The following is a 15,297-nucleotide window of genomic DNA, read 5'->3' on the forward strand; positions in this document are numbered from 1 at the left end:
GCCATAACAAATAGTAGAAGAACAAATTGATGCCGTTTCGCTTTCCCGTACAAAATTATATAAACCGCATCACCGTCTTTTCCTTTAAGCAGGAAAACGTTTGACGACTTCACTTTCCACAATACCAAGTGCTTGGCGTGCACGCAATTATTTGGATTTCATTGCAGACATATTCATGCAGACTGTGCATTGTACCCAGCTATATAGAGGCCGTGAATTCCTAATGAGCCCCGATCATTATTCAAGGAACACACTTGAGCACGGAACACGAGTTTGTCGGTGTAAACGATACCTCGCCTGCAAACTGGAATTCGGAAGACGGTCCTCTTCTCTCCTCAAAATATACATTGTATTACGTCGTCAAGTGTCCAATCAAAATGCGTCCGGTGTTCGCCAACCACTGTCCCGTTTGCAAAGTCACTCACCGTGTTTCACGTATACATATGATACGCCTGCAGCCTCAAACATTCATTACGAAAGTGGATCATTCGCTGTAATTTGACGTTGAGTTTGACAACTGAATCTCGGCTTGCTTTATTCTCAAAATAGTTGGTTTTATCTGGTGGTTCTATGGTGTTATCGTGCCCTCATTTTTGAGGATTTCATATTGGAAGGTAGGGTTGAAATTATCATTGTTGTTTTGTGTTATTTAGGAAGTAAAATATGAGACAATAGCTGTGTAAATGTTTAAAGATGTAAAGTTCGATCCAAATTGCAATTGATCGCCATGTGATAAACATAATTATGACTAGTGCCGTTGCTTTACGAGTTATCAAGTCCAGTGTGTGGATGAACAAAATAATTATTCGTGTCAATAGGTGGATTGTTACCGGATTTTAAAACAAAACTAATGTATGTACTATTTCGTTTTTTAGTGAGTAGTCTCTGTGTTGCCTTTGGAAAGTAAAGCAAGTGGGACGCTATCCCCAGCGGGTTGTATGAATCATTGAATTGGCTCCAAATTCTGAGGCCCCGAAAACACCTTGTAAAGACCGACCGAAATTGAGTTTGGGGAGAGAGGAAAACAATGTTAAGCAGGGATCAACATATTCAAGTTTATGTACAGCATAAGCTTAGTGTCACTCAGCTAGAAACACTAGGTTAGGTAGGAGGACTCCAAAAGAAGAGAAATGGGGTTAGGGGGAGGAGAGAACGTTCTATTCAGGTTTTTTCACAAATTTTAAATCTATAAGGCTATAAAAAGATTGTGTCCAGGTGTTTGTTCGATAGGTATCAGTCAAGAGGGACAATTATTATTATTATTTTTTAATTTTTTTTTAACAACTATAGACTCATTATCCTCGCGAAAAGTGTTGATGTTATTGTTATCTTCGGTTTAAAGGGCCCATGACATCGAAATACAAGTGAATTCCAGTTGGTGTGCAGTCTTGCATACATCTCATATTTTGAAATGTAAACTTCTGAATTTGTTTCGTGAGATTTTTAAATATTTTTTTGAAATATTTGTTTTTCAAACTTGCTAAGCTCCACTCCCAAAACCTCCAGATCTCATTCCCCTTGTGACATGGGCCCTTTAAACTTTTCTTGGTGAGTCGCGAGGTATCTTTATAATAAAAAGAATTTACTCGCCTTCAAGTATGGCTTCGTGACCTCAATTGGCATAATCAGGTCTCGTGTAACCTCCTTATTGTAAACAGTCAGATCCAAAACACAAAGCTTATCAGCTGAGAGTATTCAAGTCGTTTTTATGCATGCTTTCTTGTACCAGGCCATTGGTAGACCAGTTTACTAATGTATTTAAATTTATGCGTGTTTCTCTTTGATAATCTTTATTCACCTGCTTGTAATAATGCCATCCCTATGCATGGAATCCAATCGGCATACATTAGGTGTTGCTATGTCGGGCTATCTTCAAGCTTTGTAGTTGTAAAGAAAGACTTCTGTTAAAAGAATATGCATGAAATTAGAAGACAGGTCTGTTGATGATAACTCAGATTGAACGGACGGTTGTTAGTTATTTATGTACGTAAGTTTGGCATAAAACTCCGATAAATATCGAGTTATGGCGAGTTCGAGTGTTCGACCATTTAATTTACTATCATCTTTAGGTATTTTGTCACATAAAATGGACACTAATCAATCTTATAAAGTTCTAAAGCGGCGCTTTCGGCAAATTTGCAAAATGTTGGACTGTTTTACCATGGTTTTACACAGTTGTCGGTAGACTGTATACCCATGCGACTCTCTTGAGAGAAAAAAAAACTTGTCGGCTAAACACCTTTCATTCATTACTTGATAGCGTTAAAATTTGGCTACAAGGAGAAAGTTCTCTTTTCCCAACTATTTATTTTTGTATTCGTTACAATACTGAATTATTGTTAGTTTTAGTAGTAGTCCTAGTGGTAGTAGTAGTAGTAGTAGAGGTGGTTGTGGCAGTAGTAGTAATAGTAGTAGTAGTAGAAGTAGTAGTAGTAGTATAGCAACAGTAGTATTAGTAGTAGTAGTATTGATGATAGTAGCAGTACTGTATCAGGAGTAGTAGTAGCAGCGGCAGCAGTAGTAGTTGTACATGTAGTAAAAGTATTAGTTATAGTAGTAGTAGAAGTATAGTAGTAGTAGTAGTAGAAGCAATAGTAGTAGAAACAGCAGAAGCAGAAGTAGTACTATAGTAGTAGCAGCAGATTCACCGTCGTTATTTCACTTGGTTAATTGATAGAATATACCTCTTCTTCTCACGGTATGGACGAAATTGAGATGAATATAAACTAAACAGGCATAACAAAGAACCGACACATAAACATGTTACGTATTTGCATGTTATTGTCACAATGAGGGGAAGCCTCTATGAATAGAAGGCATGCTTCTGCTTTCGCAATTTCCGTTACCGGCAAACGGCGACACAATCTCCGTTAGGACAGATATTCATTTGACATGAGATTGAGAAACATACCCATCTAGCCTCCTCATTATATCTAGGTATTCCGACCGAAAGTCACGTAAAGCAATCATGGTACAGGCTTACCCCCTACAACGATACACGCTGAAAGATCTCGTTACGGAAAACATAGCTAACACTACAGCAATGTGGGCCGCTGCGGTATACATGACGTTGTGATTTGTTCTCCTCGATGACAACATTCTCAACATTTTCTTGGCATTGTGAATAAAATGGTTGATTCTTCTTTCTGTTATTAATGGATTATTCTTAATTTACGTCGGATCCAGCTTTGCTTATGACGACCACCTTTGTCTTCTACGGTTTTATGTGACCAAGTTAAAATTTCATGGATTTGTGACTGACGTATTGGAAAATAAATCAATCGAAAATCATATATGATTAATTCACATGACATGCAGTGCAGGGGGGGGGGGATAAATCGCATTTCCATGATTATTTGGCATTATCTTATAGGAAAATCGAATATCGTCTCCTTAACAAACACACGTATATATTTAATGCACATTTTACAATTAAAAACCAAATGGTCAAATTATATCGAATGCATTTTAAAATAAATTTAGTCTTTACTTGCAATTTCATGAAAAGCCTTCATGGACATTATTCCTGAAATGAGAGTACTTTAATTACAACATTGGAACATTATCATTAGAGAAAAATTAAAAGTCAAAAAATATAAAAGCTTTCAATCGAACTGATGTACGCTGACGTAATTGTAAACACCAAATTGTAGGGCTTCTGCTACTCCTAAGCTCTGCGATTAGATGACATAAAACACAATCATGACCAATTTGTTTTCTTAAGTGCATCCCCCTCTTTCAGAATACAGTGAAAGCGTAATGTGTCGAGAATGGATCTGTTTACTGATGTATTTCAATTTATGCATGTTACGCTCAGTAACCCCTGGTTACCTGCCATTTTATCCTTTTCATCCGAACGCTATATGACCAATTGCATCTCTTTGGATGGAATTCACATTGCATACGTTAGGTATGCTATGTTTGGTAATCCCCTGACAGGGTTTGTAGTTGACAAGAGAAACTTTGTTCAAAATGAATGCATAAAATCAGTCAAATGAGCCCATATTCATGAAACCCGACTGAGCTAGTTGTCAACTAATGGCCATTTTGACTAAAATAGTCAGAATTAAAATTGCATGCATTAGTTATTGCTAGGTAGGACAAACATTATGGCTTGCTCTACCTAACAAGTCGTAATATATGCAGTTTGCATTCTGACTATTGAAATACAATTATACGTATAATTATGTGAATGAAATCATTCGTATTGAGGCGCTTGAGTATGAATTATGTTACATTGCGAAACTGGCTTAATACGTATGCTATGATACATAGATGGCAAATAGACCCTGTAATGTTATAATACTATAAGCTTAGGACTGTTGCCTAATACTGTAGTTGTTGATTTGGGAGTCTACAACCACTAGTTGGGGCTTTTGCAGGAAGCAATAATTGAAACAAATGCCATTTGGATCTATGTATAGTTCAAATTACAGGGTTTTAAGATACCTTGTAGAAATAGACCATTTTCGGTATGTAACCACAGCTAATGCATACGTCTTTAATAGAGAAGTGCCTCGATACGAATTCATACGTTTCATTCATTTTTTACGAATAATTGAAGTTTAAGAGTCAGAAAGCGAACTGCATACATTAGTTGTTGCCAGGTATGACTAACATTACCATTCCCTACCTAACAACACGTCATGTACGCATTGTGCTTTTTGACTATTGAAATTCAATTATTCATCAGAGGTGATTGAAATATCAGTATTCAGGCACTTCACGAAGACATATGCATTAAATTTTGCTTCAATACCAAAATGGCCTATTGTATTTGACGGTTATCGGTGCCGATCATGATAGGATCGTGTGACCTAAAGCTTTTAAAATTACCACTTCTCTGCTATTTTGATATTCATTTCGATAAATGATTGATCATGCAATGATATAACTATCTTTGAAGGTGTGTCATGAAATAAATAATAAGAAATAAGTTCAACTGAATCACATATTCAGTATATTGTTACGTTACATTAATAATTTGCATTGCATAGTTTTAAATTTAGAAGCGTTAGGGAAAAGGAAGGTATTTTATCACTTACAAACAAGCGTTCGTAAACCATACACCATGTACGTTGTGCTTAAATCACATAAAGTGGGTCTGACGAGGATTCTGTGGAAACACTTAAAGGGAAGGAGAGTAAAATTCTTAAAAGCGTTTGATGAATGATTTGCTCTGCTCCTTGAATCAGTCTGTCACCATCACTGAGATTGTAAAACCGAATAGTGTTCGTTGTGTATAAAAGCGTCGTCGGGGGTGTAGTGATTTTTCACGACAAGGCTCAATAAACTTGCTCATTTTAAAATCATTGTCCTCTATGAAGCAGGGACCAGTTTCTCGAAATCGGCACAGGTCTAAATTCGAGGACCCCCCCCCCCTCCCCCCTCCCCCCCCTCCCCCGTAGAAATGCGTGTTATTTTTTTAAAAATAAAATATGATTCTTTGGTATGTCAAAGTGCTTAGACATGTACTGCTTCTACTTCGTAGTGCTTCGAGAAACGACCCCCTGTTTTCCAAGAAGTTCGAAATCTGCTCCAGATATCAACCGTGTAGGTTTCGGACTGACTTAAATGAATACTGTTAAGAAAACATATTTTCTGTGTATCCACGTCATAACTCGAGAACACATTTCATATTATTCTTTCTTTTTTCAATTTTTGTTTTAAGTCACGATGCAATCTTAACGAATTACGAACTTTCCAATCATGATTTTGACAGTTATTTATTGTATTTAGTCATTTCTTCAAATATTTTTCTCCTGAACACAAGATCTATATGTTACTGTTTCCATATATCTCATGATGTTAAGAAAATATATGACAAATGGTAAACAGTCATTGCAGTCAATTTAATTAAAGGCCAAAGAACAAAATAATCAAATGAAGACAATGTATGATGGATATAACAAATCAAGTATACAATCAAAGTACTAAATATTTATTCATATGGTTACAATATGGTCTTATATTACATAATTCAGATTACAGAATACAAATGAAGACATATATGCATATATACTTTCAAGAAAAGGATTGAGATGTATCGCAAATATATAAATGCTAAATATTCCTATTTTCTGTCTTTGTTTCTTTCATACAGCTTCCTCGTGATCGTAGCATCCGCCTTCGCGTGATGCCCGAGCAGAGCAATGACTACCGAGTCGTGGTCTTCGGCGCTGGTGGCGTCGGGAAGAGTTCTTTGGTGCTACGATTCGTTCGTGGGACTTTCCGAGAATGCTACATCCCGACCATCGAGGATACCTACCGACAGGTCATCAGCTGCAACAAGAACGTCTGCACTCTCCAGATCACCGACACAACTGGCTCCCATCAATTCCCCGCCATGCAGCGTCTGTCCATCAGCAAGGGTCATGCGTTTATTCTCGTCTACTCCATCACAAGCCGCCAATCTCTTGAAGAACTCAAACCTATCTATGATATCATACGTGAAATCAAGGGGGACGTGGACGGCATCCCCATCATGCTCGTTGGGAATAAGTGCGATGACCCCAATCGAGAGGTCAGCATCCAGGAAGGCATGGAACAATCGAAATTCTGGAGCTGCGCCTTCCTGGAGACATCGGCCAAAACCAATTACAATGTCAAGGAACTCTTCCAAGATCTGCTCCAGTTGGAGAAGAGACGGACAATGAGCCTTCACCTCGAAACGAAGAAGACAAAGTCACAGAAACGGCGCGAGAAGCTGAAGGGCAAATGCACGGTCATGTGATCTTTCATTTGATTTGACAATCGTATTTTATAATTATTGATTCCTATCACATGACTGTCGCATGGTAATATCAAGATGTTCTTGAACCATGCTGACATGAAGTTCAACCTCAAACGCGTCTTGGAGATCGGGGAGGAAGTGGTTGTGGCGTGTCAACTGAAGACACACCAGCGATTGGAAGCGCGTGTACACGTGATACCGCACGTAACGGTTAAGCATGATTTTACATAAATGTCACCCGTATTCATCACCACCTTGTCCTGTTTATCTAGTGTGTATCATGTGGAACCCCTTGATCTTTCCCTCTGGATCTCGACTCTGGTGAGATCCACAAGGATATCTTTCTGAAGAGTCCTTGTTCTGACGCTGGTCGTCGCAGGTCCGTTCAAGGACATTATACAAAGACCATTTTAGGGATTTGAAGGTTTAGGTGATGGTAGACCATTGTGTATTTGCGGTATAATCATGATTTATGATAGAGACATAACTGTCCGTGTCATATAATACCTATTCAGCCGTCAAAGACATAATTATACAAGTCATATTGAGATAGGACAAATAGATCTGTGTAAGCGTTTTCCTTTTCTAACCTGTTTTATAAACAGTTTTGACACCAGAAAAGAGAAAGTATACGGATTCAAATCTTTAAACGGGCAACACATCAAAACCTTGAAAATCATTGTCCTCCCATATTTATTGGCAACTTAAAGGTTTGAACGCAATTTCTTTCAATATATTCTTATTCCAGAAAGATGATGGGAATTCAGATTTAAAAGAATTTTGATCATTTGGAAGTGATATTGACCAACCTTGTCCTTTAAAAAACCCGATCCTTGATACTTTAAAACAACTCATTAACTTTCTACCTGCCCAGGAATAGATCACTGTTCCATGGGAGAAGTTATTACAAAAACAAAAAATACGAAATGCTTCTCTGTCTCCAGAGTTTCAGCAATATATATATGTTTTAAGGAGAAACGGTTGGACTGCTGAATTAATCTTTTAAATACTTATTCCTGGACATTTTTCTTTTCTTTCCAGTAAGTCGGTTCGATGGATTTTTTCAAAATCTGTCAGTATCTCAATACACCTTGTTATTGAGAAAGCCAAATTGTAAGCTAAATATCAAAACCAAATGTGATAAAGGAAAGAAGCAAGGCAATAGCTACAAGTGTGGCATATAGTGTATGATTTATTTTGTGTGTTAGATAACCAATGCAATACACAGAGTGTTCAATCATAACAAAATGTGTGTCATGTATATTCGCATGTAGGTCTTCTTATTCGTCAAATATTTCTACCTATGAACTATTTTATTAAATGTGAAATATTCGTCAGAACTGTCTTCAATTTATAGAGTACAGATAGTATATTTTATTTTTTAACACGAATTCGTGCTGACATAATAACGTCGATCAATTATGCTGCACGCACATAGATACTATTTTCATGTTGTTTGTTTTTAAGGGGATTGTTTCTTGTAATTTATTTGATGAGCGTTTGCCATAAGACAAGTGTGAGGTTTTTATTACATTTTTTCATCAAATCATTATATTGAGCCATTCGTTGTAATTAGATTTTAAGCTACATCCAGATATTTTATCATAGATAATTGAGATCATCAAAGCACTATTGTTTCTAAAAGATCGTACCATCTTTACATTCAATGTCAAATTTACAGCAGGTATCAACATTTTGTTTTCAGAAAATCGATTGTTTCTTTAATTTCCTGTAAAAATGCCATAAATCGGTCAAGGATTTTTTACAAACGAAATCCGCAAGCTGCCAGTGCCGCAAACTCTACAGCTGATATTCTACTAAGTTCAAACTAGACGCTTTTGTTCAAAATCGGATTTAAATGAGGCGGTTAGTACTTTAGTAGTTTGAGGTCTTACTTGCCTTTGTTATACGTGATATTTGACCCATGTTCGTGTTGGTACTACATTTTGGTTTAACTGAATTAGTAGAATTCAGACCTATAAGTGCACATAAAATGAAGTTCTTAAAAGCCGATATAGCTGGTATTCTACTACTTCAGTTAAACCCGGTCCTGAGTCCCATGTGATGTTTATTTAAGAAAAACGAAGACCTTGGACTAACTACTTTAGTTTGTTTGACCCGAATTTTAAGATAAGCTTAAGCCTAGAGTTGGGTTTAAATGTTAGTAGAAATATGCTATTTCTATCAACATTGACGTGTTTAAATTATTTTACTTGTCTTCAGACCAAGCTCATACACAGCATTGGGTTATTAAATTTAAGTTTAAAACGGACCTTCGGATGTATCAAAGAGCCCTAAGTCAAAGTAGGCAGTTCCTATCCCTCACCCCCCCCCCCCCAGTGAATGGGACAGAATATAGCGATCGTGAATAATATATCAATAACGATCACATCAATGTAATGATATAAGACCTAAAACATTAATCCTAGTACTTGCATGTGAGTTAATGTATTCAGCATATATTTGATATTTAACACGTTTAACACGTTTAACTATTAATATTTTTCATTCCAATCTTCTCCGCTCGTAACTCGTTTTGTAGTACATAATCTCATTTTTTGGTAAAATGTGTAAAACTGTGCAATACAAATGTGTTAATTTTTAAATGTACTGTTTCATCATAATTTTTGGAATGTTTGTCTTTCGTTTGGTTGATTTTAAGTTATTGGATTCTAGAAAATGTTGTATATATTATACATTGAAAACTTCTGAGATTTGTTTATTTTGATATACTGTACATTGTTTGAGATTTGATAAAAATTGATACTTTAATGGAGATCCCAAACCACAGAAATTCAATGGTGCCCTAGTCTGAAGCAAACGTAAGAGGAAAATACATAGCCTGTATTATCAAAGTTGGAAGAAAAAAACTTGTCAATATCATAAAATCAACGTGTATTTTTGGAACGAAGCAAGGAATGCCGATAAACTTCATTTCTTGTCATATAATGTAACTCATTTGTTATTTACCCATGGAGAATCCCTGAATATGTCACCATTAGGGGCGGGGACATATTTTGGGGGGAGGTAAAACAAATATCTAAAGTACATTTGACCAGCAAAAGACCCACCCCAAAAAATGAAAAGAAAAAAAAAATGAACGTTTTTTGTTTCCGTTTACAGGAACAAAATAAGACTAAATCAAAATTTCTTCTCTGAGCAATGCTGCTTATTATTTTGAACATGGGCTCATGTTCTTCTCCCCCCCCCCCCCTACACCCCCTACCGCCTGTAATAAGCCTGTCGAGAAAAAGTGGGGGAAAATTATGTTCTCATGCACTATCCCTCACCCATTATTCAACAGTTCAAATTTAGCTTATGAAATTTCTTGATATAAAATTTCCGGTCGCAAATTCGAAAGAAATAAAGCTCACAAGAAAACCTTCATGCTCTCTAAAAGCTATAGGCCTCTTGCTTTTAATAATCACCTCTAATCATAGTCATTTAACACGTTAATTTTGGGACTTCGAGTTTCTTCGGCTTCTCCTCCATTGCAATATTTGCTGGTTATCATGAAATTTGTATTGATTGTCTAAGAAATCGTTTATTTGATTTTTATAAAATAAGGAAGGTATCGGCAGGAGTGTTATGTCGTCGAAAGTCAATCATTTTATATCATAGTGTAAATAAAATCACATTGTTGTTTAAATTGGAAAAGAATCAGAGATACAATATGTGGAAATGCAGATGGTGTATATTGAGCAATGAACTACGAACTATTTCATGTTTGTTATTAAACATTAATAGAATTATTTGAAATTAATGTTTGCCATTCTCAGTGTGTGTTTTCATTGTGTAGCCTTTGAGTCGCGTCTGGACATCTATGAGTCAGATCAAACGTGAAGAGTGTTGTGCTGATGATGAAAGAGAAAACTCGATTTTTTGCATAATGACCTGTGCATTGTGATGTTGTATGTGAATGTGTCATAAACGTACTGGGTGTTAAGATAACATTAGACGCTTTTAATCAGTTACAACACATAATTTAAACTCGCATCAGACTGAAGTTCAACCAATGTCCAGTTGAACAATTTCAAATTAATTTGAATGAAGTTTGTTTGATACTTTATTCAAATAATTTCAATATGGCTGTGAACTTTCAATAACATTTTCCATCTCAGAACTATCAGAGTCTCAAAATGTGGGCGTATCGGAACACTTCAATACCAGTGAGCTCGATCTGACCAGTCATTTCTGACAACCTTTGTTATCCATTATCATGAATGATTCATGACTATGAGTTTTAAAAATGTGTTCTGGTATTATTTCATTTATCTGTTTCTGATAATGTAACCAAATTTAATGCATACGTCCTTGTGCATCGCCTCGATACTTAATGTAACATTCACCTGTTACAAATAATTGTATCTCAAATTCAGAATGCAAATTGCATACAGTATTTGTTGATAGGTAGGGCAATCCAAAGTGTTTGTCCTACCTAGCAACGGGTAATCCATGCAACCAGCACTCTGACTATTTAGATCCAATAATTCGTAACGGGTGAATGAAAATAATTCGTATCGACGCACTTCACAAAGACGCATGCATTAAATTAGGTTATATTCCGAAAATGGCATATTTGGGATACATACTTGTTTCTATGACGGATGACCATCTGGGAATTTCTGAGATAATGAAAATAACCATTAAAGCAGGGTTAATTCGACCTCCCTGATTGAAGTAAATAGGTAATTATAACATACATTTGTGAACGTGTCTACTGGGTCATGCTGTACATTATAATAGACTAATGAAAATTAATAGGAATGTTGATTAAATATAAACTTGAGTACTGGTAATGCGATTGCATTGTGAAAGAAAGGTGTGGAATGGATCAGAAAAATTGATCATATAGCATGCAAGTAATGGAGTGTAATGCAAGGTTCTATAGTCATCAAAATCATCATAAATTTGGCAGAGTCTTGGTAAAGTAACAATCACTTACACAGAAAGATGTATATGGGACAACGCACATGGTGTCGGGGCCAGTACTACCCTGATTTCCTTATCTTTCTATGCTCATTACTCAGCCAGTATACATTTTCTTCCAATTATTGTTTGGCACATGACATTTATTTGTAATCTTGAACATTCAGTGAAAGTTTCGTTAGATTTTGTGAGAATTCATTTTCTTTTTTTACCAGAACTCAAGTTTATCTTTAATGATGACGATAATGATGATGAAGACAATGATGATGAGGATGATAATGATGAGGCATTCTCATGGATAGCCATTGCTCATTCGCTTTGCACATAGCTGTTTATTGCCTGTTGGGGATCCAACCTCCGCATAGATTTTACATGGAAGTGTGTTTGTACCTGGTGGTTATTTCACGAGAATTACGGCCAATTATGATGCACATCATCATCATGATTTAAAGAGAAGGTGAGTTCTGGGAAGAGGTAAAAATAAGTGGTGAGCGTTATCATTGTTATTATGTAAGTGTGGAAGAATATCAGATAAAATATGTTCCCTGAAAAGCATGGCTCTTCAAATGCCTTAATATTATAAATATGGCATGTAACAGCATACAAATCGGGACGCTTTTGTATGGCACATGGTCGTGTAGTCCCGTATACATATTTCTGTGTACAGTACTTGCAACTTTACCAAGACTGGGCCACATTTCTTATCATGTTGATGGTTCAAGAACCTTGCAGTACACACCAATACGTATATGCTAGATGATCAACCTTTTCTGATCGACTCGGATTCCACATCGTTTATTTCACAAAGAAATCGCATGACCAGAACTCGACTTTATCTTTAGTCCACACTCCTTCCCAATCGAAGAACAATTATCATCATTCACTTGTCAAAGTTATACAGTAAGAATACAGATTGTTAGGCTGGTCAGATAGAGATTGCGGTACTTATACTTGTATATTTATCTAGGATCAACTTGTACCCTTACAATGCTTTTGTTGTATAAAGGAATTAATGCATTTGGCGTAGTATAGATTATCAAGTATTTGTCTGTAAAGTAAAAAAAAAAAGCGGAAATAATAAGTCACTTCAGAGATACTATCTACGAATAAGCAGATAAAATACATATAATACGTCATTTATACAGAACTGTAAAACCCATCAAGACGGCTGCTTGATACGTGTTCGATTCATTCGATGATACACAGGTGGAAGTTTCTTTTACATTAATTCAGCAGGGAATTTTTGCCATAGTCCTATAGCGCCTTAGTCACTTTATTACTTTTTCTACAGACCTTGCAACACCTTATAATAATTATCACAGCGACTGTCTACTAGCTCGTCGCAGCTGGCGCCATATAAGATGTGCTGAAACTGGGTTTGGCCATTTAAAGTGTAGTTTCTTCTGCAGTTATTAACCGTGAAAATGCTAGAAAAGATCCAAGGAAATATGAAGTGAGTTGATTTTCCTAGTAACCCTCGAACTCTCAGTCTATCAAGTTAATTAGCAGTCAAAGTTTTTCTATCAACTTCAGATTCTCTATTGTTCATGACGATTGAAACTAAATCTTCCCCTACCATACTATCGATCTCTATCCGGCCTGCCTTCTCCTTGGTATCTAGAACATATGGAAAAGAAATCGGATGGGGAAGAATATTGTTATTCATATACTCAGATGAAAATTTTGCAAAATCTAGTCTCACCTTAAGACTGATATTCTTGTTATTCTTCAAATTTACAATGGAGTGATCAATTCATTTCTATTGCCTTTGCATCTGTCGTCCCTTGTACTGCGACAAAGTAATTTTGAACTAATGTCATGAAAGAGGGAAACTTTCATAAAAGTAGGCCCTGAAATGCATGCAGAGCGACCTGACGTAAAGAATATCTCATTATCTGGGGGGGGGGGGGGTCTCCTCATCTTTTTCTTTATTTTTCTCTATCTACCTATACCATATAATCGTAAGTTTTCGTTTTCTTGTTCCCCTTTTTCAACTTACTTTCCAATTTTGCTATTTCATTTTTTTTTCAGGCCCGAAATGCATGCAGAGCGACCTGACATAAGAATACTCTTGCATTTAAAAACAAGAAATTTGTCCTCGTCTATTTCTTTATATTTTTCTTTTTATCTCAACTTTATTTATGTTTATCACGATTTTTTCCAGCTTTCAACTTATTTTTCGAAGTTGCTGTAGGTTTTGGGTCTTGTGCACCGTCAGTCTTAAATGGAGTGTCGGTGTATGGGGTCCTGGGCCCCGTTGCATAACATTTACTACTGATGGCAACTTTGCCATTAATATCATCAACCATGGCAACGTCATCATGGTTTCCATATAAGTTACCATTAACGGCAAAGTTACCATCAATGCTAAGTTTTATGCAAAGGGGCCCTGATGCTCTTATTGAGGATCTACTGACATAAATATACCGAAATTTGTATTTTAAATTAATTTGAATTCTAATTTGATCCATCATAATAATAGATCATAATAGATAATGTTTTTTTTTAATTCTAATACAATAGTGAGGGAGAGCAATTATATGACCCTTTCTCAATTCTCTCTCTCTCACTCTTTCCCTCTCTCTCCACCTCCTAATTTGATCAAACTTATTTACAATAATTATGAAGTATTTTAGCATTTTAATACTATATCTATTATTGTTTAAAGACATATACTATACAGTGCGTCTCAGAAAAAAACGAAACCTAGAATTATCGATGTTTCATCACACTTTAATCGCAATTATAATAAATAAATGACACATTATTGTAAAGCTTAGATCCTCCCCTTTCATTTGATGCAACTCATATGATACATGGTTTACGCATCAGGAATTATAAATAATTTAAAGAAAGGGTACCAAAAAGTCATTTGGCGAACGGAATCTGATTTTAAAAGGATATCACATTTCCAGAAAGTTCATTTTTTGCCCTTTCATATGACACCTCAATCAGGAAAAATGACCCAAGAATAACGTTTGTTTGTTTGAAGTAAGGCTTGCATTTCCATAATATTGTTAAACGAATTCGTTTTCACTGGCTGTCTGCCGTAGCAAAAAAAAAATCCGTTTCATTGACGATCAGCCGTGCATGAAGTCCTTCATCTCCTTTGTTGTTAGGGCAGACAGCCAGTAGACGGGAGTCGTTTAATACAATTATGGAAATGCAAGCCTTACTTTAAACAAAGAGAACACTGTTATTCCTGGCTCTTTTTTCCTGATTGAGGTGTCATATGAAAGGTCAGAAAGTGAACTTTCTGGAAATATGATTTTCTCTTTGAAATTCTGATACTCTTCGCCAAATGACTTTTTGGTACCCTTTCGTCAATTTTTTTTTAATCACTCATGCGTGAAAAATGCACCATATAAGTTACATCGAATGGAAGAGAAGGATCTAAGCCCTACAAATATGTGTCATATATTAATTAGAATTGTGATTAAGTTGTTATAAAACATCGATAATTCTTGGTTTTTTTATTTCTGGGACGCACTGTATATTAACTATTTTTACCATAAGAAATACATTAAACATAAATGCCCACAGCTCAACTTTTGCACTTTACTTTAGAAAAAACGTATTCCTAAAAAGACGCTTGTAAAAAGCACAAAATCATAGTTTTGAGAGATCATCGAATT

The 15,297-nt window shown here is 35.9% G+C and overlaps 1 protein-coding gene across 1 annotated transcript; it reads left to right on the forward strand.

Moving 5' to 3' along the window:
- Nucleotides 1-221: 221 nt before the first annotated feature.
- On the forward strand, nt 222-10,496 carry LOC575482 (GTP-binding protein Di-Ras2). Its single transcript, XM_775880.5, has 2 exons — nt 222-614; nt 6,104-10,496. The coding sequence occupies exon 2, from the start codon at nt 6,137-6,139 to the stop codon at nt 6,731-6,733; it is 597 nt and encodes a 198-aa protein (XP_780973.1). The 5' UTR covers nt 222-614; nt 6,104-6,136; the 3' UTR covers nt 6,734-10,496.
- Nucleotides 10,497-15,297: the final 4,801 nt, after the last annotated feature.

The sequence above is a fragment of the Strongylocentrotus purpuratus genome, unplaced genomic scaffold (genome assembly GCF_000002235.5).
Source record: "Strongylocentrotus purpuratus isolate Spur 01 unplaced genomic scaffold, Spur_5.0 spur5_scaffold_3, whole genome shotgun sequence".
Classification (NCBI taxonomy): Eukaryota; Metazoa; Echinodermata; class Echinoidea; order Camarodonta; family Strongylocentrotidae; genus Strongylocentrotus; species Strongylocentrotus purpuratus.